This window comes from Aethalodelphis obliquidens, unplaced genomic scaffold (assembly GCF_003676395.1).
Source record: "Aethalodelphis obliquidens isolate GAN/ISIS:26980383/991018 unplaced genomic scaffold, ASM367639v1 scaffold57, whole genome shotgun sequence".
NCBI classification, from domain to species: domain Eukaryota; kingdom Metazoa; phylum Chordata; class Mammalia; order Artiodactyla; family Delphinidae; genus Aethalodelphis; species Aethalodelphis obliquidens.
In genome coordinates, this window is record NW_020838001.1 from 6,143,551 (window position 1) to 6,170,121 (window position 26,571).

The 26,571-nt window shown below is 45.2% G+C and overlaps 2 protein-coding genes across 5 annotated transcripts in view; one reads left to right on the forward strand and one right to left on the reverse strand.

The window, feature by feature from the left end:
* Positions 1–26,571, reverse strand: part of RTF2 (replication termination factor 2) — a 40,404-nt gene that overhangs the window by 4,889 nt on the left and 8,944 nt on the right. For both annotated transcript variants that reach the window (XM_027086939.1, XM_027086940.1), the window contains exon 5: positions 24,988–25,066. In XM_027086939.1, the coding sequence (XP_026942740.1) occupies positions 24,988–25,066 (79 nt within the window). The remainder of the gene's footprint in view (positions 1–24,987; positions 25,067–26,571) is intronic.
* Positions 4,762–16,870, forward strand: LOC113609552 (beta-1,3-galactosyl-O-glycosyl-glycoprotein beta-1,6-N-acetylglucosaminyltransferase 7). 3 transcript variants are annotated; one of them, XM_027086938.1, is made up of 3 exons: positions 10,348–11,645; positions 12,584–12,679; positions 16,494–16,870. In XM_027086938.1, exons 1-3 carry the CDS (start codon positions 10,676–10,678, stop codon positions 16,715–16,717), a joined length of 1,290 nt encoding a protein of 429 aa, XP_026942739.1. In that variant the 5' UTR covers positions 10,348–10,675; the 3' UTR covers positions 16,718–16,870. The 3 variants fall into 3 exon arrangements, 1 of the variants encoding a protein (XP_026942739.1); XR_003428678.1 differs by lacking the exons at positions 10,348–11,645; positions 16,494–16,870 and adding an exon at positions 4,762–5,496 and having other exon boundaries at positions 12,584–12,962; XR_003428679.1 differs by lacking the exons at positions 10,348–11,645; positions 16,494–16,870 and adding an exon at positions 12,260–12,370 and having other exon boundaries at positions 12,584–12,962.

The window sequence follows — 26,571 nt, forward strand, 5'->3', positions numbered from 1 at the left end:
CTGCCTGCCAGACTGGCCCTGGCTGGTGTCTAGGAACTTGGATTTCTGCAGGGTTCCTTCCACTTCCTAATTGTGTTGGGCTTCTTTGCTTACAGGCCTCCCCACTGGACCCGACCTCCAGGGGCCCCATGCAAAGACCCAAGCACAGGGTGGACGTTTAGGAAATGTCTGTTTAAGGGATCATTAGCAATACTTATTGAGCACCTACTGCTGGCTCATCTCATGAGGACTGACTTAATAAGAGCCTGTGAGACTCACACACAGCTGAGCCAAGGCTAAAAGGGAGAGGCTGGGGGATCTCACATTCCAGACAGAGGTTTGCAACCTTGACCTTATATCAGCATCTCCAGGGAGATCCCTGAGACCCACGCCGGTTTCTGATTCAGGAGTTCTAGGGTGGGACCCGATAATTTGCATTTCTAATGTTTTTTCAGGTCATGCAGATGCTGCCTGTGGGGGAACCAGGCTTTGAGAACCACTGTTCTAGAGTTTAGGAAGTTGGTCAATTAGGGTAAATGGGCTAAATCCCAGCAGGAGAGGGGAAGGACCATTCCGGAGGCACAGCCTGCATTTCGGCTCTTTCCTGGGCTGCAGCTGCCCACTGTCATGCCCACAGGGGATCTGCATTTTCAATTGCTCCCTGGGGAGCCAGCCCTGCTGAGGACAGTGTTTGGGCCAGCATCCATTTCGGGGGTTTGTTTCCCTCTTCCTGTGAGTTCTCTAGAGTCCCTCTGCCTAGACCTTGGCCTCAGTTACCGCATCTGTTAAATGGGGATAAACTGAACTCCCAGCATGATCGGGTTGAGGCAAGAATTAAGGGTAACGCCATAGGGAATGGAGCCCAGAGCTGGGCACTGAACACTCAATCAACCATCACCAGTTTTGCATTTTCCTAACACGGATGGAACTCCAAGTTCCAGCCCTCAGCATCGTGTCTCTAACTAGCTTCCCTAGGCTGAAGCATCGCATAACCTGAGTTCCTCACCCATGGATTCAACCAACTTCAGACAGAAAATATTTGGGAAGAAAATATTTTCCAGAAAGTTCCAAAAAGCAACACTTGAATACTATATAAATAGTTGCCACGTACCAGTGCAGGTCCTAGCAACTATTTACATAGACCAGCAACTATTTACGTAACATTTACACTGTATTTACAACTATTTACATAGAATTTACATTATATTAGGTATTATAAGTAACTTGAAGATGACTTAAAGTAAACGGGGAAGATGGGTGTCGGTTATACGCAAACGCTACACCACTTTATATAAGGGGCTTGAGCATGTGCGGATTTCAGTATATGCGGGAGTCCTGGGCCAATCCCCCCAGCCCCCCAACCGACAGGGAGGGATGACAGTACGCGCTGCTGCATTTTCCTCGCTGGGAGTTGTGCCCCCTCGTGGAAGGGAGAAAGCATAAGGAAGCCTCACGTGGATTTCTCTAGACTCTGCCTGGGTCTGTGCCCCTTACCATCTGAGGGCTACACAGCCCTGCTGGATCACTGGACAAACCTGGGCTGTGAGGACGGCCGTAGGCCGAGTCCACGCCCAGTATCTCTCTCATAGAAAACATTCTCAGCACAAGAAAAGCCACACAACTGCTCTTTTTCTTAAAAGTTGCCACAGCTTTCCCAGCACCTCTTAACACACAGAGGAGCCGGTCACCATCTGCTGACTCTCCTTGGCCGCTGCCTTAGCTGGGTTATTTATTGTGGTTCTGTGTCCAAAACCCACAGCTCTAGGTCAAAGTCGGCTCTTTTTCTAAGGTGGTAAAGACCCACAAAGCCTGAGGCTGGTGCCACAGAGAGGAGCTCTGTGCACAGACAGGGGGCGTCTGGTATGGCGTCTGGCCAGGGCTGCCTCTGGAGAACAGAGATGCCAGGAGGCCAGGGGAGGGGAACAGCCCCTCTGCAGGGGAAGGCCACCTGGGAAGCCCCGGGCTGTGGGAGACTGGGGCAGAGCCTTCCCCTGGGGGCTGTCCTCCTTGGAGAGAGAAGGAAAAAGGATCTGCAGGAACAGAATCAGGTGGTAGATAAGGCCTGGTGGGGCTTGGGGCTGGGGCTCTGGCGTCAATAACCCTCCTTAGCGCATCTGCTCCCCTGCCCCGTCACAGCCCTCACCCTCCTCCCCCGCGGGCTTTCTGCGCCTCTTTCCACCACTCTTGCTGCCCGGGTCTGACTGATCGTGCCAGTGGTCCGCAGCCTCCTTCCCTGCACACGATTGTTTAGTTGTCTACGTGTGACGGTGGGCCCTGTCCTGCCTACAGCTGTGGTGTGTTGTACCCGAGTTGTAGTCCTAGAGTTGAATCAGCTGCTAGTAACAACACTGAGCCGGGAACCTTGCACGTTAAAACTTGAGATATTTTGCTCTTTGTCTCCAAAATTCAAAAAATCCACTAATACCAAACCCACCCCTCAAGGACTCAGCTGCCTGGACCTGAGCGGGCAGCCCCTGGGGACGGCAGCACGTGGCCCTCCCTCCAGCTACAGGCCCAGCACCTGTTCTGGGGTCATGCCTGACCTCACCAGGCTTCCGCTGGAACCCAGGGCCCTGCGTGGAGCAGCCCGTCCCTGGAGGCGAGTAAAACCAGGGCAGGAAGCAGGTTTCTGCCACGATGTCAGCTGCCAGACAGGGGCTCTCCTCCGTGGACTAGAGGGCGGGGGGGCTTTAGAAAGGGAGGGGGGCTGCTGCAAAGGCCAGCGGCCCAAAGGGACTGACCCTCTCTTTGCTTATAAAAGTAATAGGTACACAAAGTAGGAAACACCTGGATTTCCCATTTTTCTATGTGTACTGTTCCCGTACAGGTGAAATCACATATTCATTTTCAGTTTTGCTTCCTTTTATGACTTGTACCTCAGATGTCCAAAAAAGGTGGGAAATGGCTAAATAAACCATAATACATTCCTAAAAAGGAAGCGTATACAGTTATGTTAAGAGTTTTCGACAACACAGCATATGCTCAGTATATGTTAAGTAGAAAAGCAGACTAGACGTTGTATATTTACATGACCTCTGGATGTTAATTTTTTTCAAATATTGAAAAAAAAAAAGGCCAGTAGGAAAGTGCTGAAGGAAACAGAATCAAGAGTAAGATGCTACTATGTCTGTATATTTATATCACAAACAAGTGGAATAGTGGTTTCTCACTCTTTGTTCCTACAAATAACAATTGTGATGAACAACTGATTACATGCATCTTTGACCCCCAAATTCCACTTCTGAGACTTGCTTGTTCTCTATCACAGAACCCTGTTTCCTGTATTCATGGCTTATGATAAATGAACGTATGCCTGTATGTGTGTATTGACTTTTAAAATAGGGCTTCCCTCTGTCACACTGTAAGCTCCAAATGGGAAGGTTGTGTCTTTATCTTTCATGGCTGTAGCTGAGTCTTAAGCCCAGGGTCCTGCACACAGTGGATGTTCAGTAAATAATTGCTGAATGAAGGAATGAGAACATGACCTAAAGAAATATTTCAAACCAGGATGAAAGGGAGTGAAATTTTAAAGCCAAATAGCTCCTCTAGAAGGTCATGAACTTCACACTCCTTACAACATGTGAGAATGCCCATCATACCACGTAAAGGAAGGAGAAAAAAAACTTATGCTAACCTAAAAAGCAGAAGAAGACGGCTCCTTTTTGGCTTTAAGAAACATAAAACACCCCACCGTATTCACAGCGCCTCTTTTGTAATTTACATGTTTACGCTCTATGTCTGTTTTATTTATTAGGATTTTCATCTTTCAAAAATTTTAGTTGAATCACATCAGTATAAGGAGCTGATACAGGGCTTCCCTGGCGGTGCAGTGGTTAAGAATCCGCATGCCAGTGCAGGGGACACAGGCTTGAGCCCTGGTCTGGGAAGATCCCACATGCCGCGGAGCAACTAAGCCCGTGCGCCACAACTACTGAGCCTGCGCTCCAGAGCCCGCGAGCCACAACTACTGAAGCCCGCATGCCTAGAGCCCGTGCTCCGCAACAAGAGAAGCCACCGCAATGAGAGTAGGCCAACGCTCACTGAAACTAGAGAAGAGTAGGCCCCGCTCGCTGAAACTAGAGAAAGCCTGCGTGCAGCAACGAAGACCCAATGCAGCCAAAAATAAATAAATAAAATAAATAAATTAAAAAAAAAAAAGAAGCTGATACATTAAGCCTGTTTTTTGGTCCATTTATTACAACACTCCGTTCAGCATGGCTGGTTTTACTCTGTGTCTCCCTTAGAGCTATGGGAGTACAAAGCTGCACGCAGGCAACTCTCCGCATCATTTTCTCAGGTTCTTCCACTGCTTTTTTCCAGGTTAAGCATGTGAGGTCCAGGTGAAATCCAGCGCCAATCCTCTTCCCCCAGGGACGGACCTGCCAGGCCAGTTCAGCAGCACTCACAGGACAATTTAAAACAAGCCCTCGGGGTTGGGGCAGAGTTGGAGCAACACTTCAGCAGCTGACAGGGTGGCCTCTCCTTTCCTGACTCTTGTCTGATAAAATTAGTCTCTCAACTCACAGAATGTGAACAACTCCATGCAAACATATACAGGGTCTCCCCAAAAGGCTGCACGGACCTGTTTCTATATAAAAGGCATACATGTCACACGTGCAGCAATGCTGCGTCCCCTTAAGACTAAAGAGACTAGGTTCTATCTGCCTAGTTAAGAAATCTTTCTAGGGCAACAGCAACATCTGTTCTGCAAAAGAGCAACAGGTATCTCGAGTCACCGCAGCAGGTGAAGAAAAGCTGAACTTGTTTGACTAAATAAAGAGCTCAGGTGTCTGGACACCCACGAGGGTGAGAGTCTCTGCAGGGTGTGATTCACGTCTCTTGGCTTCACTATTCTCGACAGACACATCTGGGATAAACCTAAAGAGAGGTCCAGCGAGCGGGAGGACCTTTTAAACCAGAAAAGGAAGGACGTTAGGAGGAAAAGTATCCATCGGAGAATAACGAAAGGGAGTCATTACTAACCATGCACAGACGGCCGCGGGAGGACGGGGCACGGCAGGGCGCACCTGCTTCCCTGAAGTCAGGCCTCTGGAGAGCCACACTGAAGCACTCTGAATGCTACTTAGGAATCAAATGAGATTTTTAAATGACTTTTATTTATCCCTTTAATGAAAAAGTGTCCGATAACCAAACCTAGCCTCCTACTTTTAAAGACATTTAAAGAATTTGACCCAGGACTGCCAGGATTTCATCCAGCTTTCAGAATCCAACAATTACCCTGCGCTGCCCTTCACCTGGGCTGGGTGTTTTCTGCTGTTTGTTTTGTAAGGCAGGGGGCCAGCCCTGAAGAAATACGCAGGTTCTATTTTCCAACCCATGCGTCAGGATCAACAAGAATAAAATCCTCCAGGGATGAAAGGGTAACAAAACCCGCCAAGCAACTCTGTTCATGTGATTTCAGCCAGAGCCACAGCAAGGAAGCAACTGAAGGAAAAAAAAAGCCAGGCTGGGCGCAGACACGGCCAGGACCTCTACCCCATATGCGAGCCTCTCCCGGTAAGTGCTTCGTTAACTATGCAGAGATCATGAATGGCACAGGCTGAGCAGGTCTTATTACTAAAATATGTTTTTCTGTGCCTCCTCCATGGTTTTAAAATAGAACGATTGGAATATCAGTAATTTTATAAAATGCAGAAGTAGCAGGCATCTTTTCCTCTCAAAAAAACAGTCCTCTAATAAAAATGTTGTTTTTGTTGTGATTGTTTTAAATAGATATCCTAAAATGTAGTTTTCCCCTTCACATCAAAGTGGCTGAAGAAACGTATACACATTTTAGGAATAAGCATGTGTGATTAAGACATCTATTTTACTGGACAGCTCTGACGGTCTGAATTCGAAATCAGTCTAACTACTATGATAAAGTTCAAATAGTTCAAGAAAAAACTGTTAACTTGTAGGGTGCTCTGGACATCATTCTGAGCCCAGAGACGACAAAAATAACAGACACAAAATTTTCATTGCTGCAGCTACAGTGACTTCTTTGGTCTGAGGGTCTCACTGCTCAGGGACTGGCGGGTACCGAGTAGCCCCACCCCGCTCAAGCACTGAGCACTGCCCCGGGCCAGGCTGAGAGGGAAACGCTCAGCCATCTACTCCACACCCCTAGCCCAGTGTCCTCATGAGGCAGGTTCTATCATACACCCCCATCTGCAGTCCAGAAAATAAAGACTAGATTGTTTAATCTGGTTAAGTTAATGTTAATACTCTAAAACAGTAATAGTCTATAGAATATATGGCAAAATATTACAAGTTCATCTTTAAAGATGCCCATTTTCTATTTACTAACAGGAATTACCTTTAAAAAAAAACCAGAGGGACTTCCCTGGCGGCGCAGTGGTTAAGACTCTGCACTCCCAATGCAGGGGGCCGGGGTTCGACCCCTGGTCAGGGAACTAGATCCCACATGCATGCTGCAGCTAAGAGTTCACACGCCACAACTAAGGAGCCGGTGAGCCACAACTAAGGAGCCTGCCTGCCGCAACTAAGACCCGGTGCAACCAAATTAAAAAAAAAAACAAACCCCACAAAGTATAAAAGATTTAGCAAAATAATTAATTTATCCAGGATGTTGCCAACTCCCCCTGAAAAGCCTATATAACAAATTAAATCCCGTCATAACAAATTCAAAATGACTGCCCTTAAGTGTTCTAGTGGCAACACATAGTACCAGACCCATATTGCTGACTTCTGTTCTTGGCTGTTAAGGCCTGCAGTAGGGGCGGTGGGAGAGGGGCACTACAGACAGATAAAGAAGGCAGAAAAGAAGAAGGAAAACATGCTTGCCGGCTCTCATAATTAGGATAGTAATGTATTTTGAAACAACTCCTTGGGAATATTTTATGCTTGGACAAAAACCTAAATAAGAGGTAAAATAATTCCATTCTGAGAACTGTAACTGGGAATCATCTGTGATTTCTAGTACCACGAAAAGGAAAAAATTTTAATACCATCCTTAACCGTAACTTTGGTAATTACTGCTACTGAAAGATATTCTACAAAATCCCTTGGATGTCACATGTCCTCAGTCAACTGAACGTGTAATCTTCAAAACATTATTCACTGTCTGGAAGCTATTCAATTCTACTGTACACTATACATATTTTAATGATGCTACTCACTAAAGGCTGCAGATATGAGGAGCTAAAAGATTATCAAAATATATAAGGGCCAGGAAAGATAATTTAAGGAATGACACTATACGAAAAAAGCCTTAAGATGTTCTCTCACACACACAAAATAATAATTTTAGAAATCATTTGTGATTTCAGTAGTACATGAGGAAATAGAACACTGGAATGGTAAAATAATGGGTCTGGTCTGAATAAAGAACTTTTGTATCTGCTCCATGATATATAATGATAACTGCCACTCTTTCTAAAGTCTTTAAAATAAATAAAAATTTAAACATTTTGTGGAGGAAAAAAATTGCTCAATAATCAGTAAGACTGCACTTTTTTTTAATGGGCTGCATGTTCCTCTCACTTGGAAAATATCACTTACATTTCTTGGAAATTAATTTAGTGATAAAAAGGCACATGTTTAACAATTACAGTTTCATTATGACTACAAAAGTTGATTTCACATTATAGCAACAAAACCATGACAACAAGTCACCAAGAACTGAAATGTCTGCAAAGCTGAAAGTGATGCTCATCGCGACTTAAAAAGGAAAAACTGCCAGGCCCTAAAGAGTTGATTCCTATGGGAATTTTCACACTGTCCACCAGAAGCAGGTTAAAGCCACAGCAAGAACTATGTAAAATTCAGCAGCAGTGGAGTCTCCAAAGGCTTCATTACAAGGCTGTCCTGACTACCTGCAAAAGCTTGTACTGAAACAATGAAAATAAAGCTGGTGACCCTTCCCACAACATGGCATTCTAGCCACACCGATTTCTAAATTTCAAAGTGAACCTGAGCCAAAAGGAAGATTTAACCGGGCAACTGTGAGCACTGCACTAACAGAACACGAGGCAGAAAGGCAGCAGATTAACTGTGAGCAAGCTCCTGTGCCTGTCTCTCTATAAATAAGGGAGGGAAAGCATTTAGCCAACGTACTGCCCTGAAGGACAATGGACTACACGTGGGACGTGTCTTCACTTAATTATCATAAAACACTGAAAATACCCAATCCCCTGGGCTCTGCATGGGGTATATAGTCTGTCAGTTAAGTGGGGCTAACATTTCTGTGATGAGACCAGCATGTTTTACACTTTGACCATAAGCTTAAAAACAACCACCAAGACAACAAACCAAAAAACCCCCCAAACCCCCTTCCCATGCAAAAGCTAAACACAGGAGAAAATGTAACGAACTATGGTACATGGTTTACCTTTCACCAAAATTCTTAACAGAGAAGCAGTTAAAAGCTTTATTTTCATTTCAAGAAGGTATTTCTGTCCAACTGAATTTCTGTTTTTATGATACATGTTGTGTTTATTTTAGAGACCAGATATGAAATGTGTTAATTATAATGATGACTGTGCTTATAAAAGGTATTATGTAATTTATAAAAATGCCTGTAAAATTATGCCATAACGTTTTATGCTGGGGGCAATCAACATTTACCGAACCAGAGTAAAACGTAACCTGACATATTTGGGCAGTGGTTGTTTTATTTTTGAAGCATGATGGGCAAAAAGAAACTATACAATGAAAATAAATACATTTTTAAAATCCACAATCAGCGTTTACAGTTTTTATGGGCTCATAGTTTAAGAACACAGGATAACTCAAAATGCTGCCTTGTTAATGCTTTATCCAAATGGCATTTGCAATAATGATGTGGAAAGGTAAGGGACTAATGTCAAATCTGAGATAAACACTGGTCAAAAGTAAATGGGGGGCTTCCCTGGTTGAGTGTCCGCCTGCCGATGCAGGGGACACGGGTTCGTGTCCCGGTCCGGGAAGATCCCACATGCCGCGGAGCGGCTAGGCCCGTGAGCCATGGCCGCTGAGCCTGCGTGTCCGGAGCCTGTGCTCCGCAACAGGAGAGGCCACAACAGTGAGAGGCCCGCGTACCACCAAAAAAAAAAAAAAAAAAAAAAAAGTAAAAGGGTTTTTAAAAACAGGAAGTAGGGGGACTTCCCTGGTAGTCCAGGGGTTAAGAATCTGCCTTCCAATGCAGGTGACGCGAGTTCGATCCCTGGTCGGGGAACTAAGATCTCACACGCTGTGGGGCAACTAAGCCCACACGCTGCAACTACTGAGCACAAGGGCTACAACAGAGAGCCCACGCACCACAACTACAGAGCCCATGCACTCTGGAGCCCTCGTGCCACACCTAAGACCCGACGCAGCCAAAAATAAAACAAATAAATATATTTTTTAAAATAGGAAGTAGGAACAAGCAATGATGTGACTTTTTACAGAAACCTACAGACAAAATTCATAAACAAGGGAAAAAACTACTAACAATATAGACATTTTACCTGATCAATTTTCTTCCCTAAATTCCAAAGGATGGTCTTTGCATGCCAACAATAATTAATTAATTAAAATACTTCTTCATGCATCTCTGTAGAGTTCAAGAGAGGAAACTAAATTATTGTCAAATAATTTTATTAGATAAAGATATCTTGTTCTTAATCACTGAAGCCTTCTCTAAAAACAATTCATAAACTCATTTCAACAAGTTGAATTATGTGATCACAACATTTCTCTTGTTTGTTGTTTTCTTTATTGGAAAGATATATTCTCATAACACGATACAGAATAATGGCGTAAGATAAATTCTGAATAACGCCGAACAGGACAGTATCTATGTCCAAAATAAATATTTGAGATTTTTATCTGCCAATAAAAGGGCAATAACACATGAAAATTAGTCATCAGGGAAATGCAAAGTTAAACCAAAATGAATTACCACTATGCACCTATTAGACTGGGTAAAGTTTTTTAAATTGACCATACCGAGTGTTGGTGAGGATGTACAGTAAATGGAACTCTCATACACTGCTGGTGGGAATGTAAAATGGCACACCCACTTTGGAAAAAAACCTGGCAATTTCTTAAGAAGTTAAACATATACCTGTATGCGAGCCAGCCATTTCACTCTTAGGTATTTACCCCAGAGACACAAAAACAAAGGTCTACACAAAGACTTGTGCACAAATGCTTACAGCATCCTGTAATACCCTAAAACTAGAAGCAACTTCAGTGTCCTTCAACAGATGAACAGATAAACAGATTGTGGCTCGTCCATTTCATGGAATACTGCTCAACAATGAAAAGGGAAAAATGGTGATAAATGCAGTGATGTGGATGAAATCTTAAAATCATTATCCTAAGTGAAAAAAAATCCAGGCAAAAAAGCACACACGTATAACTTTGTTTATATAAAACTGTAGAATATGCCAACTAGTCTACAGTGACAAGAGCATATGAGTGATTGCCCAGAGACAATGGTGGAAGGAGGATGGAGTAAAAGAGGTCCAAGAAAACTTTTAGGGGTAAAAGAAATGATTGTTATCATGACTGTGGTGACAGTTTCATGAGTATACACATATATAAAAACTGATCAAATCATACACCTTAAATACGTGTACACCAATAGAGTTAGCAGGGACGGGGGGGAATAGAGTTAACAACACCCTAAATTCTGCCTGTTGCTCTTTTAGGAAGCTTAGAGGAAAACATTTCAAACCATGGTAATAAGAAGGCGACTGGAGCTCAAAACATGAGCCAGCTGCGAGCCACAAAGCCAGGTCTTCTCGTGTGCGTAGCCATTTGCGTCTTCATTTTTCTTTATTTAAGGAATCCAACTCCTGAGGAACCAGAGGAGGAACCCACCTACCCAGCAGTAGTGGACTGTGGCTTTTATCCAGATGAACTGTGTTCAGCTTTGTTTGAAGGGAAAGAGGTGGCTCCCCAAATTGCAAAATTCTGTAAAAACCCTCACGGATCTGAAATACTTGCTCATTTACACAGACCAGGAAATTGTTCCAGGATATCCCAGGAGTTGCATTTCATAACCAGACCCCTGTCTGCAGAAGAGGGCACCTTCCCTTTGGCATATATTATAACTATTCATAAGGAGCTGGCTATGTTTGTGCAGCTTCTCAGAGCCATTTATGTGCCTCAAAATGTTTACTGTATTCATGTTGATGAAAAGGCCCCCAAGAAGTATAAGACTGCTGTGCAATCCCTGGTTAATTGTTTTGAAAATATTTTTATTTCATCAACGAGAGAGAAAATGGCTTACACTGGCTTTAGGAGACTACAGGCAGATATTAATTGTATGAAAGATCTAGTCCATTCCAAATTTCAATGGAACTATGTCATTAATCTTTGTGGACAGGATTTTCCAATCAAAACTAACAGAGAAATCATACACTACATCAGAAGCAAATGGAATGATAAAAATATAACTCCTGGAGTAATCCAGCCACCAAACATTAAATCCAAGATGAGTCAAAGCCATCCCGAATTCACCCCTGAAGAAGATATCTATGTACCTCCAAATGAAAGATTCAAAGATGAACCACCCCATAACTTAACAATTTATTTTGGAAGTGCTTACTATGTACTAACAAGGAAGTTTGTGGAGTTTGTACTAACAGACACCCGCGCAAAAGACATGCTTCGGTGGGCTAAAGACATCCACGGCCCAGAGCGACATTACTGGGTAACTCTGAACCGACTGAAAGGTAAGAATAATCCAGAAAAACAGTGTCTGTTCAGGCCAGGGGCAACAACAGGAGAAGTGTATCCTTAACTGAAGATTCTTTCTATTTCGGCTCTTTGCCTTGGTAAACAGCTCTGCGTTCTGTAAGACCTTCCACTGGGGTAGTCCAGGAGGGTCTTGCTTTTAGGGATCTGAGGTTTGCCGAGAGCGCGCCGTGCTCCCACAGCAGGCTGGCTGCTTTTGCTCCCTCTCCAGAAGGAAGTACAGCACTGTGCATCTCCTCAAATAGAGCCTTTTGAAACTTCTGAGCACAGATCTTTGGAAAGTTCTTCCTTTCTTCCTTCACTTATTAGATACTGCTGGATACCTACTAGTGCCAGGTATCATGCTAGGGGCTCGTTAAGAATGGAAAATATTAAAACTAGTAATTTTGTTTGTGGCTAATATGATACTTCAGATAGGTTTTCTTAGAGGTAGAGGGAAATCTGATGCACTACTTTAAATGGGCTTATTTGCTCTTTCTATAAAGCTGATTGGCTCTTATTGCGAATGTGGCTTCAAGCTTCAACAGCTAAGTGAATCAGTCAGTCCAGGCGACAGTGCAAACAATGAAATGCAGCAGAAATGGGCTAGGAGCTTTTTAAAACCTCTCACATCCACTGAAAATCCTTTCAAATCACCCCCAGAGAGCTGCTGCGGAGAAAACGCGATCCAAAGAAACCCAACATAACACTCTGTCAATACTAGGTGAGTTACTAGGGATGGTGGAAGGGAGGAAAAGTGAAACCTAAGCACAAAGACGGAATACGGGACCTCGCTCCACCCTGATACTACCACAGGCGCAGCACACACCCCGCCCCCAGAAGCGTTAGCCTTTCATCAGATGAGAACATGCATTCTGAATGAGGCTGGGCTTTCCCTTCATCTGCTCACTGTATGCCTGCATGTCTTTTCCCTTAGATGCTCCAGGTTCCACCCCAAACACTGGATGGGAAGGAAATGTTCGAGCCATTAAATGGAAAAACAAGGAGGGAACTGTTCATGATGGCTGCAAAGGTAAAAACAAAACCCAAGGGGGTTCTCTGGTGGCCTAGTGGTTAGGATTCTGGGCTTTCACTGCCGGGGCCCAGGTTCAGTACCTGGTCTGGGAACTGAGATCCTGCGAGCCACGCAGTGTGGCCAAAACAAAAATAAAAACAAAACCCAAGCCACAAAACGCCTTCAAACTTTATAAAAACTGTACAACTGCTGCCTCGAAAACAGTGGGAGAAGACTGACAGTCATGTTTACTGCAATCTGGAAGAATTAGTGATGATCCAACTAGCACGGTGTCAATTTTTAAAAAACTTTCCTTTGAATTATAATATCCAGACAGAGAAGTAGACAAATTCTAAGTATTTGAGTCGATAAATTTTCACAAAGTGAACACACAACAGGGCTGCAACTTTTAAAGTTTTAAGATGAAAACACATGAGCTATCTGGCTTGTCCCACCTGCTCCTAGAATTCAAACCCTAACATTTATTTAAAATGAGTTCTCTGTCTCCCTGGGTCTCTTTACTAGAACAGACACCTGAGTAACACAGGTATATGCTCCTCGGTGGGGTCAGCCAGCTGCCCCCATACTTCTTACGCAGTTCTTGCTGAAAAAAGGTCTCTTTGCTTTGCCCTCAGGAGATTCTCCCTGAGGGACTGTGAATTCTTTTGCCCCTTTGTCTTGTGTGCCAGAGGTTTTAGTGACCAGGGCAATACACAAAAGCCAGATCTGGGGTGGAGGAGAGGACATCTCTATTCTGTGAAGAGTCTGGAAGAGAACTAGCTGGCTGCAGAGCAGCTCTCAGGTGCATCGGTTCGGGGAAAACACCTCCGGAGTCGAAGAGCTAGAACTTGGCTCCCGGGAAGTTATCCGTGCCTCCTCTCTGGGGCCGGCGCTCTGCACCCCTGAACCCCCAGGGTGAGCAGACAGTCTCAGGGAGGAAACAATGGATGACAGACAATTCGCAGCATGATACGGACGAGTCCAGCAGAAAGATGGCAAGTTCTCTGGTGTACTCCGGGGAAGGAAAACAGAGCGTGCTTGACGTCTCTGGGGCCACAGCTGGTGGTGGACAGAGAACGCGAGAAGACTGGAGCAAAGCCGTGTGTGAAGGCGGCTCCGGCAGAGCATGTGCTCTCCAGGGATACCTGGGCCCTGCGCTGTCTGTCTACAAGCAGCTCCCTAACCACCACGGGAGCTACTACAGAGATACATACCTATTTTCACAAGGCATCTGGGTACAGTCCTCGGGTCTGAATACAGTATATCAGATAATGCAAAATAAACTAGGTTCGCCCAGTTTCCAAGCTGATTTAAAGACTGATCTAAAAGAAACAGGTTGTGGACAAACAAAAAATGGAAAATCTAATACCAGAACAGTTCAAAGACAAACAATTCCCGCTGCCATGTGCACAGCCATCCTCCTGAACAGGTACCAGGTCAGAAGGACTGGAATAATTTTCTAGTATTTTTTAAAAGGTAGATATGATTCAGCTAGGGGGATAGTCACATAGAAAGAAGGTAACAGTTAAACGACAGACTAACAAACAACCCTGGCCTTTCTTCAGACAGTAAGTGGCTCACAGGGGTTGACAGGACTGGCGGATAAATGCTCAGAAAAGGAGAGGCTCAGATTCTTCCTGAAAAAGTGATTCACCAATGGTATATAAGATGTCATGGGGCTTCCCTGGTGGCGCAGTGGTTGAGAGTCCGCCTGCCGATGCAGGGGACACGGGTTTGTGCCCCGGTCCGGGAAGATCCCACATGCCGCGGAGCAGCTGGGCCCGTGAGCCATGGCCGCTGAGCCTGCGCGTCCGGAGCCTGTGCTCCGCAACGGGAGAGGCCACAGCAATGAGAGGCCCGAGTACCGAAAAAAAAAAAAAAAAAAAGATGTCATGAAGGGTTGTGGCTGTCAATGATAAAGTGATTCCAAATTCTCAGAGTAGCAAAATCTGAGTATTTTAATAATGTTTGCAAGAAAACCTAGTCACTGCGAGTCTTAACGAGAATCATTATTCCCTACAAGTAAACACTTCAGAAAGTTCTTGCCATCACTAGCTTCACTGTGCAAATGGTTCTACTAGCAAAGCAGTACAGGGCCAACCCTGGCCAGCATTCAGTCAGTCCCGACTTAGGCCAAGCACTGTTGCAGGGTCTGTGGTAAACCCTTCTGGAACCCGGCTCTGGGCCTGCTGTCGATGCTCACAGCGATATGCAGGTAGAAACTATCATTATGCACACTTTACAGACGAGGAACCCCAGACTCAGAGAAGCGAGGTCACTCCCAGAGTCACAGGACGTGGCACAGGAAGTGGCAAAGGCAATAGCAGAGCTGGGTCTCAAACCAGGTGCGGCTGCCTGATGCCACGCCACTGGGGGAGCATATGGCCCAGCTCTGCACACAGTGCAGAGCCATCCCATTGCTATCAGCAACAAAGAATTTGTTTATTTTTAATCACCAAAACAGCATTAACGCAATTCTGACAAAGTTCCATTTATTTGTGTTCCCTTCCAGTTCATACGTACATAAGCTATAGAGTATGCAGTTACGATCAAGGTGCAGTTGATTCCTCTTTCACTATGTCCTAAGCTTTTCATATTATCTTCATATTTACACTTTCAACTGGTTAAATGTAATACTACTGAGATTCTGTGACACTGCACCAAGAGTCTATCAGTTAAAAAGATTCTGATCATGATAACAGCTTTCACGCATACAGTGCTTACCATGGGCCAGTTCTAGGCCCTTCACTACACGAATGCACGCTTAGCAGGGAAAAGATCCGTTTTGATTTTTTTCAGTCTTACAAACAACACTGGACATTTCTATGCATGCAGTTCCAACCCTTTTAAATAATATTTCCTTAAGATAAGTTTCTGGAAGTAGGATTACAGTATCAGCAGGGGGGAGAGAGCATGGCAGCACTGAACAGAGAAAAGAGCAAGGTCTCCAAAATGAACAGAAACTTCCCTTACACGCAAACTGAGCACTCCTGCCTCTGCAAACTGAAGGTGATGACAGAAACCACCTCCCAGTGTTGGTGGGAGGATTAAAATAGAGTAGGAGGGGGCTTCCCTGGTGGCGCAGTTGTTGAGAGTCCGCCTGCCGATGCAGGAGACACGGGTTCGTGCCCCGGTCTGGGAGGATCCCACATGCTGCAGAGCGGCTGGGCCTGTGCTCCGCAACGGGAGAGGCCACAACAGTGAGAGGCCCGCGTACCGCAAAAAAAAAAAAAAAAAAATAGAGTAGAAAGAGTCAAGCACAGTGTCAGACACATAAAACATGCTACTGAGTTCACCTCGAAGGAGTCCAATCAGTACTGGATCCAAACTAGAATTCCAATTTTAATTACTTCTATTTATATCAAACTCACTCTGCAAAACCAAAAGAAGGTTGAAGCAATAGAAGGTTGAAGCAATGTGTTGGTTATTAAAACCAACACAACTCTTATGAACTACCCACAACCGAGGAAAATAGTTGAAAAGTTCATGGAACTTAAAACAGCAGCTATCAGAATTTAGGTGTTATCTGGCAAATGATGGCTGTTACGTCCCCCTCGTGCTCATGACTAGCTAAAATTCTACAGTATTCACCTAAAGTAGCCATTAAACATTTCAGAAATCACTAACCAAACAAATGAAAGCTTCCCTTCCATCATGAATTCAAAATTCAACATAAAAGCCCCTGTCAAAGCGATCATGGAAACCCCATTTAATCTGAACTGGCATGAAGCAGAGAGGCCTTACAGATGACCTTAGAAGTGCATCACTTTTCCACGTGGATGTAAACTGATGAGGAAACAAAGGCAGCTAAGTTTCTGTGTTCCCTTTGCAGGCCACTATGTCCAGGACGCCTGTGTGTATGGACCAGGAGACTTGCCCTGGATCATTCAATCACCTTCTTTGTTTGCCAACCAGTTTGACTCGACCGAGCCTCTTGTGGTCTCATGCTTGGAGCGGTGGCACAGACTTAAAGTTCTAGGGCAGGCGGAGGTCCCTGTGGAACCACACTGGCATTTCAAACGGGAGAGTCATTTTAATATGAAATTGAACCACTGAGCTGGAAGTTATAGAGAATGTTCGCTTTCTTACTGGTATAATTCTGTTTCCCTAACTTGAAATCAGAGAACATTCAACCAAAAAGAATGGGAAAATAATTCCTTGACACAAGTTAGTCCTGAAATGAGTTTAGAAACGTGCTACCAACAAGACTCTGCTATTGACTATAGGCCACTTTCACGGCTTTGAGAAAGAAATCACAAGAGAAAAAATAACTCAAAGTCCCACTGGTGACTGGGTAAGTGACCTGGAGGCTCGACTGCCTCACTTAACAGCTGCTGAAAATCAAAGTCCCCCAAACACTTAGATTCAGGCTCTGGTTAGAATAAGAACATATCTTGTCTTAAAGATATACTACTGTGGATGAGATTCTAAAAAAGAACAAACTCCCACAGAAAATGGGAGAAAATATGCTTATCTCTGGCTGGGAACAATGTAACTTTGTTCTGCAAATCCTAGAAAAGCATGGAAGAGTCTATTTCCTTTGGGTAAAATAAAATTCTGGAGTTGAAACACAACTTCCTACAAAGGCTGCCCTAGGTCCCTGCAGCCGTGCAGCTGTGATGATGCAGTGGTCTACGTCTGCACAGTCTGATACCAGACACAATCACAGGGAGAGCTGGGCATCTGAAACGTGGCTGCAGTGGCTGATGAAGGGAACCTTAACTTTTAAAATTTTAATTAATTGAAATCTAAATAGTCACATGTGGCTGATGATTACCATACAGAACAGCACGGGTCAAAGGCATGAATGGTCTGAATTCTCTCTACTCACAGATTCAGGTCCGCCAAAAGTCCGCGAATCTTTGTTGTTTTGTCGAGGACTTTTAATATACTCTCTTTCTAAAAAAGAGCTCATGGCGTCATACAAGGCTGGAAATATACAACTATTAAATAGCACAACTTGAAACAACTAAAATAAAGGAAAAGCAGGAACCACAGGAGAGGACACTAAAGAAATAAATGTATAATTCAAGGGTGAGGTATAACCCCTCAGTGAACTGATGCTTCCCAAACAGAGAAATGAAATGAAATCCACTCAATGAAAATAGCCCTTGAAAAGCACGAAAACTACATAGAAGGAAAAGAGGCTCTGAAAGCACAGCCCACAAATCAAACCCAAGCTACCCACAGCATATTAAAATCCCTGTTTAAACAAACATTGCTTCCCCAAAGATACGTAATCCCAGGGAGAACACACAGCAGAGGGTTAAGACCGTCAGAGAAGCGCATGAGAGCCCCAGACAGCTCGGTGCAGCCTCCCCGCGCACAGGCGGACACACAGCTCACGGCCGTGTTCCGACTGGCTGTTCCGAAAGCTCAGGTTCACCACAGTCATGTCCCTTACGTTTCATCACATCCCATTTGCAAGTAAGTGCACACCCCATTGCATTTTTAAAATTAAATAAAATAAAAAATAAAGGAGAAGCTTAAATCTTTTCAAATTACTTAAAAGATAAGCCTTCCTTCATCTCATTTCAACGTCAACTCATAGAACCCCAATTCAAACACATACCTGCCCTCAGAGGGCTCAAACATTATAATGGAAGAAGTCATCTCAGTGAATCCTTTCAGTAACAGTGAGATAAAATAAAAATAATAAAATAACTTAAAGGCACGGTGGAATGAAGCAGCATGAGATTCAGGGAAGCGCAAGCTGGGTTTCAGTGGAGCGTCAGGGGACAGGCCAGGGAGGCCAAGGTAAAGCAGCAGGCTTCGTGGGGATCGGAACCAGCAAGAAGCTGCTGCTCTCCAGCCTGACTCAGCCTCTGGCTGTACTCATTCATGAAGTAAAAGAACAAAATTAAATCATGTGTAAAATACGTCTGAAATACATTGCTACAGACTGTAACTTAAAGGCAACCTTGAGGATAACAGGGATACTGAGATGATTCCTCTAACTTTCTGGGGAACAGAACCTTCTTGCTAACACGCAGTCTACTGTTCAATTTCTCTATTGTATTTTTCTTTCATGTAGAAGTCTACAGCTGCCTCTGCTGTATATGATTTCTTGAGGCTTAATATTCACAAAGACCATAAAGACAGTAGAAAGGAAAAGCGTGAAGGAGGCTGGGCCCGAACAGCAGAATTTGCCAACCGCTTTTGAAGAGACCCCCTTCCTTATTTTCTCCCCTTTCCACTCCACCCCCTCCATGACAAGTACTCAAAACAAACAAACAAAAGGTATACGAGTGTAAATTTTTGTTTCACTTCTGACTTTAAACACCGCACTCACCTGTCACAAAGCCTAAATAAATGAAGCCAGGAGGCCAGCAAGTCAAACACTGCTGCCCACACCTCTAACGCCCAGATCAGCTCCTCAAGCTTTACTGTGCATACAAGTGCCCTGGGGCTCTTGTTAAAATGCGGTTTCTGATTCTGCAGGTCTGGGGAGGGGCCTGCGAGTCTGCATTTCTTAAAAAACAAAAATACAAAAACCTCCCAGGCGATGTCAATATTCGCAGGACCATGGACCGTGTTTTGAGTAACAAGCACATCATTTATTTTGCAACCTGTGATTACTCCGATGTGTTTCTTCTTGTTACAAGAAGGGAAGAACATAGTGGGGAATACAACTAATTTTTCGGCTGGTGCTTTGCTGACAGTGAAAACAAAGAAACCTAGCAACTACATCTCTTTGGACTCTGTTTACTGAAATCAAGTGTGCACACCATGTGTTTTAGACACAGAACCAGAGCTACTTCAAACCCTGGAGTCTCTTCTAGGGAACTGAAAAGCCAAATGTCGATGGAACTACACAGGGAAAAGCAGAGAACGTGCACACCCTCAGTATCACGGAGGTTCCTGACACTGTTCGTTTTTTTTTTAAATATCACATTCTATCATGTCTGTTTACTTGTTTATTCCTTTCTGTTTCCATGGGAAGGTGTCTTCCTTTTTTTGTTTTTTCCTTTGGCCGTGCCACGCAGCATGCAGGATCTTAGTTCCCTGACCAGGGATTGAACCCGTGCCCACTGCAGTGGAAGTGCGGTCTTAACCACTGGACCGCCAGGGAAGTCCCTGACACTGTTCTTATGATGTTGGTTCCTCTAAATTTCAGACATTACGTAAAACATGAAAATATTTGCTTTAGACTTTGACACTGTGGCCTTATCTTCCCTCATTCACATTTTCACGATGCACTACAGCTCCTGAAACTGCGCCATCACTCTTCCTTTTGCTAGTTTGGCAGAAGTGGCTCCTGTTCACCTCTTCTTCCTGGGCATCCAGCTAGACTATAATCCCCAGGCTCCTGCATGTAGCTGTGGTCACGTGACTGAGTTCTGGCCAACGGAATGTGAACAGAAGCATTAAGTAGGCCTGGCCCATAAAAACCTCCTAAGCTAGATGCTTCCTTCTCTGTTCCCATCAGCCAACTGAACGGAGAATACTCTAAACACCAGAGGAGGTCAGACCTACACGACAGAAGAAGCCTGAGTCCTTGAGTTTCCCTTAAAAGAAAGCTGCCTAACCAGGAGCTCTCACCGTTCTTAGCCACTGGAATTGGGGGGCTGTTTGTTACAGGACGTAGCCAACCTTGACTGATATACTTAGTATTACTAAACTTTAGAGACCTGAAATTAGAAGTACGAGCTTGATTCCTAATGACAGTATACGAATTTGTCATTGGATTTTTTCTTCATTTAAAAATGTCATTGTTTGGAATTTGGGTCTAAAAGGAAAGCGTCCAAAAATTTACTACAATTCCTTTGTTTTACATACTAGAATCTGAAGCCCAGAGAGGTGAAGTGATTTATACTCCCAAGCCAGCCAGTGCTGGTGTGTGAACCAAAACTGATATATATCAGGCTCTCAATGTCGGTCCTGTGAGTGCCCGAATGAATGACTCCCACTCAAATGTGCCACTGACTGACTGTCCCATGCTCTGATTTTCTAAACTGTATAGTGTTATCAGTTGAATTATGCTCCCCCCGCCCCGGCATGTGTTGAGGTCCTAATCCCCAGTATGTTAGAATGTCACCTTCTGCAGATGCAATTAGTTAAGGTGCAGTCACTAGTGTGGGCCCTAATCCAGCCCGACTGGTGTCCTTATAAAAAGGGGAAATTTGGACACAGGGACAAACTCCACAGAGGGAAGACAATATGAACAGACACAGGGAGAAGCGGCCACCGACAACTCAGGGAGACAGGTCTGGAACAGATCCTCCCCTCACTGCCCTCAGGAAGAACCAACCCAGCCAGCATCGTGACTGCAGACTTCTAGCCTCCAGAACTGTAAGAAAATAAATTTCTGTTAAGTCACCCAGTTTGTGGTACCTGGTTATGGCAGCCCTAGCAAACTAATGCACAGAGTATTCAATCTAGCTATGTTGCAAAGGCAATTTTTAAGGAGATTATACAAGTGAAAAGAGTAAAATATTACTCTTCTGATAACAGATTTATTTTTAAGAGAATTTTGTCCTTGAGGTGTTCCCGGACTCCAGCCAGGGTCCTGTCTTGACTGCAGGTGGTCTCAACAGCCCTGGCAGCCCCCATTAGGAGGCTGGAGGAGCCGGTGTCCGGTCCTCAACTGGTCTTGGCTTCTTGCGCAATCCTGACGCAGGTGCTTCCCCTTTCCTCCTACTTCCTTCCTTTCCCTTGAAGCGCTCTACGTAGACTTTCAGACGTTTACTAGCACTTTGTTCCCAGACACCAACAAAATGATTTCAGAGTTCCCTTGCAATGTTGCATTTCCATGAAATAAGATCAACTTCTCTGCAGAGCTGTGAGCAGACACTCCTCTTCTGCTTCAAGTCTGTCAAGATGGTTACGGATGCCTGAGGTCAGCCAATGAAGGGACAGCTGCGCGCCAACCTAAGAAAGCTAGCCCTGTGGGTCGGGGCAAGAAGCCCGGCTGCTTTCGGTCCCCGAGGCCCCCAGGCCCGCCTGCCCCTTAGAGTTATTCCGGGAGCTGATATGAAAGTGCAACTCCGTGCGGGCTCCACACTAACCCTGAAGATGCTCACGAGGGGTCTGAGGTGGGGAGTGGGAACTTAGCAAACCACTGTGGGGATTCTGCAATGCAGCCTGGGTTGGGAACCACTGATTCAGGACACTTGGCTGCTTTAATAAACTTCAGCTTCATTTCCCACCTTCTCATATTTATATCCTTTCAAGTAAATTTCCTCAGTGTGCCTGCGGATGTGTCTAACACTCAGAGAACGCCTCGCGCACTATCTGCGAAAACACGCACACACTTGGACACAGAACAAATGCAAGCGAGGTTCCTTTCCTGCTCGCAGAAGCCCAGGCCAGCTGAGCCGTTTCCTTCACGATACTTCTCTCTCAGGCTCCTTTTCCTCACCTGCTGTCAGATTCTTGCTCTCGTTTAGTCTTTTCCCTCTGCCCATACTGCACAGACCTACACCCCGCTGCTCCCCAGGCGCTGTGCTGCTGCACAGGCGTCAAGGGCCGCCTGCCGCACGCCCCCCGAGCTGCCCCTCTGCCTGGCACGCAGAGCTTCCGCCAGCAGTCTGACTCACATCTCTGGCCTCTCCCTGCTCCTGAGCGGCTGGGGCAGGACTACATCTTGAGGCCCCATGTTCACAGGCTGCCCCGGCACTTTCTCCCCTGAGTGTGACGGCTGCTCTCCTCTCCCACACATTCCCTTTGCCCACAGCGCACCCACCATCACTGACGTCTCTCAAACTTCAGGCGTTCCCCTGCCTAAGGTACCATCAGTATCTTAATATTTTTCGTTAAATCTACCCATTGTTTTTACTTAAATTTACTTTAAATGTTGACTTTATATTCATACCATATGTATAAAAACAGTACCCCTTGCCATAAATGTAAAGAAAGCATAAAAATGCAGAGAACACAAACATGTCTCTCGAGGCCCTGCCTGCCAAAGCTCTGAGCGTAAGGTCCGCTCTCTCTTGGGAGCTCAGTGAGATGTATTAAAACCATCCGAGGATCAAACGGAGACTTTCTCCACAAGGCAGGCAGGCACACATGCAGAAGGTGCGCCAGAATGGGAGCTACCGTCCTGCTGTGCAGTGTCTCACAGGGGCGTCTGGGGTCCTGTCTGTGGACCCCTCACACCAATTCGCCTATGCCAGCAGCCATGTCCCACTCTCTGGGAAAGCCTGACCCGTGAGAACACGCTCTGCCTTCAAGGCCTAGAACAAATGTTTCCTCCCATAAAGCCATTTCTCACCAGCACAGCCAGAAAGTTCTCTGGCCCTTCAACTCCAGTAGCATCCTTACATCCACTTGGCAACTGGCCTCAAAAAACAAAACAGAATATGATTTTTCATGTAACCTGATTCCTGCACGACTACAGTCTCCTTGAGCACAGGCACTGATTCCTTCACATCCCATCCTTCCTGGGAACACCTGTAACATCTTCGTGAACACAGGAGACATAATGAATACTGGACAATAAACGACATGAATCAATTCCTGAATGCATTCTTTGAATTTCTCTTTTTTTGGCAAAAGCTTAATGAGACAGATTCCAAATTCTCTGACGGCTTGATCCGTAATCGCCCCAAACTGGAAACAACTCCACGCCCCTCCCTGACTTCTTCACTACCAATCACCTTTTGTCTGTCTTTTGAGTCTCAAATAAATGGAATCACATTTGAGCATATCCTCCTCCACGTCTGACTTCTTTACAGAGAAATCGTTCTGAAACTAAAGTACATCCGGCCTGGCCGAAAGCTGTCCCCAGCTTCCCACTGCTCTTAGGGTAAAATCCACAAGCCCCAGCGCAGCCACCTGGGCCCTACAGAAGGTGGCCCCTGCCTCACCCTCAACCTCATCTACTTCTCTCCTGTCCCCACCATCCACCGCACTCTCTGCTCCTTCAACTAGTGAAGTCCTCTGCCACTTCTGAGCTTCGGCTCAGACCTCGCTTGGCTGGCTGCCGTTCACCCTCGGGTCTTAGCTCAAAGCCCCAGAGGCGCCCCCGCCGACCACCGCTGAGGGGGCCTCTCGCCCTCCGGCACCTCACCCTCTGCGCTTCCTTCCTGGCAGCTGTCACAAGCGGTACTGCCTTGCTCGGTTACCTGAGTGTCTCTCTCTCCAACTGGAATGTGGGTTCCATGAAGGCAGGGACTGGATCAATCTTATCTACAATGTACGCCACCCCACGTGCCTAGGACAGTACTGCCCATGGCAGCTGTTCCACGATAGCTACTGGATCAAAGAATAATTCACAACAGGGAGAAACAGTACTGGGAGGCCTAAGGAAATCCAAGCAGAATTAATGTGGGTGAAAATGCAGCCAGGAGTTGTTGGTATCCATGACATTAAAGTAAATGCCAGGCTCCCCACGGACCGGCGGAACACCCAGACACAGATGTCCCAGGCTGCAGCAGCAACCCCGTGAGGGCAAAGCCCTCAGCACTGCCCTCACGTGAGCTGAGCAGGCGCGCCCTCACGTGATGGGTTCACTCACTCCCCAGAGCGTCTACTGAGGACGTGCGACCTGCCCTGGGGAGAACAAGGCTGGCGGGGTGAAGGATGGACGAGCTTTGCCCTCGCTCTCAAACACTCACAGGCGGAGCACAGGGGATCACGAGGGCAGCGAAGATACACCACGTGAGGCTATAATGGTGGATACACGTCATTATATACTTGTCCAAACCCACAGAATGTACAGCACCACGAGTGAACCCTAATGTAAAGGGGATGTGGGTGATGATGGGGTGTCAACGTAGGCTCACTAACTGGAACAAGTACACCGCTCTGGGGGGGGATGCTGATAATGGGGGAGGCACGTGTGAGGGTAGAGGGTACAGGGGAAACCCCTTACTTTCCTCTTAATTTTGCTGTGCACCCAAAGCTGCTCAAAAAAAATATAAAGTCTTTAAAAAAAAAAAAAAAAAAGAGTTAGAAGAAGAAACCCTCATGGTCCAGTAGGGAAAGCACCACCTAACTAGCAATTACACTGTGATTAGGCCAAAGTGGGATAATAAGGTGCCCAGGGAGCAGGGAAGGAGACAGCAGCAAGGTTCACACAGGAAGCAATGGCTCTGGAACTAAGGTTCAGGGAGCAGGACCCCTCCCGCTGGCAGGTCACGGTGGAGGGGACAAAGGCACAGGAGAGGACAGGAGGGCAGGGACACATCACAAGAGGCGGTCTGAGTCTCTACTTCCAGCAAGGATGGGAGTAGAAAGGTTTTAAGCAGAGAAGCAACTAATTAGATTCATGTTTCAGAAAGAATTGAAAGATGCTGAAATGACACATGGAGGGGGGACCCCAAACCATCTGATTTCTTCAGCTACTGGGAAGGAACAAATGATGTATGTTAACAACTCACCGTGTGACAGACCTCTGCTTTTATCTCCTTCAGGGCTCGTTCAGAAAACACGCAACCACAGCACCGCAGGAAACAAAACCTGGAGAAATAATCCAACGTGGAGAATGACTTAAATAACAATTCAAAAATCATTACCCACATTTATCAATTAACATTTGTTTCGTTTACACAAAGGCCAAGAACCTCAAAGAAAAAAATGGTTATATTTGATTCCATTAAAAAAAAAAATCAGTGTGTCCTAAATAAATAAAGTACTTAAAACACACACACACACACACACACACACACACACACACACACACACACACACCCCGCTTTCTGAAAGTCTGCCTTACGCCACTTCATTTTTACGAAAGACCTACATTAGTATCTATTTTCTCTAACGGAAAGAAATCCAAAGTGGATTTCTGCTTTTATGAAAAATGGCAAGAACTAAAAAATGGCATTCAGCATTTGTTTTGCAGTGAGCTGTTATACAGGCAGCCCGCACCCCAAGCTCCTTCTAGAGGAACTACATTCAGCATCTCAGTGTCAAGCTGCCATAGCTTTGAACTGTGTCTGTGACCATCTGTGCTTTATCCCTATTTATTTTGTGCATCTGCTAGCAAGATGTGTCTTAAGGGTAACTGCTTCTTCGATTTACGCCATTTCAGCTTAGGAAAGTTTTCTTAGTCACTTAGGAAAAGCTCTACTTTTCAGAGAGAGGAGAAATTTGTGTGCTGAAATTAAAACCACAAACATAGGCCAAAGTTCCACTCCTACCCCCTTGCAATAATCCTTTGGAAAAAAGACTCTATCAATAAAAATAAATAAAGGCATTTTTTAAAAAACACCATAAAAAGTCAAAAGACAGAATAGGAACTCAGGGAGAAAATATTTTAAACACATATGAGGTTCAGAGTTTATGAATATTCAAAGAGGTCTATAAAAGCAACAGTACACAATATAGAAAAATGGGTAAAGGGCGTTAACATGCAGTTGAGAAGAGAAATATAAACGGCCAAAACACATAAGAGATGCTTAACCCCTACTTTTAATTACAGAAATGCATTTCAAACAAGGACATACAGTGTTTTACCTATCAGGCAATAATGAAAGGGTCTGAAGGTATCCAGTTGGAAACTGTCTGAGGAAACAGGCACGTGTTTCTGGGTGGCTACAACATTTCAGGACAATTGGCAGTAGTATCAGGTAAAGCATCACTCTGCAGACTTTCTCCTACAGAAACATGCCCACAAGTGTGCACATGCACAAGTATGTATTTATGAAGTTGTGTAGTACAGCAAGGAAGAAGAGGAAGCCACCTAATGCCTATCAACAGAGGACTGGTTAAATAAATATGAACTCTTACACAGCTATTAAAAAGAATAAGGTGGGACTTCCCTGGTGGCACAGTGGTTAAGACTCCACACTCCCACGGCAGGGGCCCTGGGTTCGATCCCTGGTCCGGGAATTGGATCCCACATGATGCTGCAAGTAGGAGTTCGTGTGTCACAGCTGGGGAGCCCGCGGGCCACAACTGAGGACCCTGTCTGCCACAACTAAGGAGCCGGCGAGTTGCAACTAAGGAGCCTGCCTGCCACA

Bases quoted from the DNA above. Each gene is read 5' to 3' on its own strand.
- LOC113609552 (XM_027086938.1), top strand. From the start codon at position 10,676: ATGAGCCAGCTGCGAGCCACAAAGCCAGGTCTTCTCGTGTGCGTAGCC. The intron at 11,646-12,583 runs GTAAGAATAATC...CTTTTCCCTTAG, and splicing joins AACTCTGAACCGACTGAAAG to ATGCTCCAGGTTCCACCCCA. The intron at 12,680-16,493 runs GTAAAAACAAAA...TTCCCTTTGCAG, and splicing joins TGTTCATGATGGCTGCAAAG to GCCACTATGTCCAGGACGCC.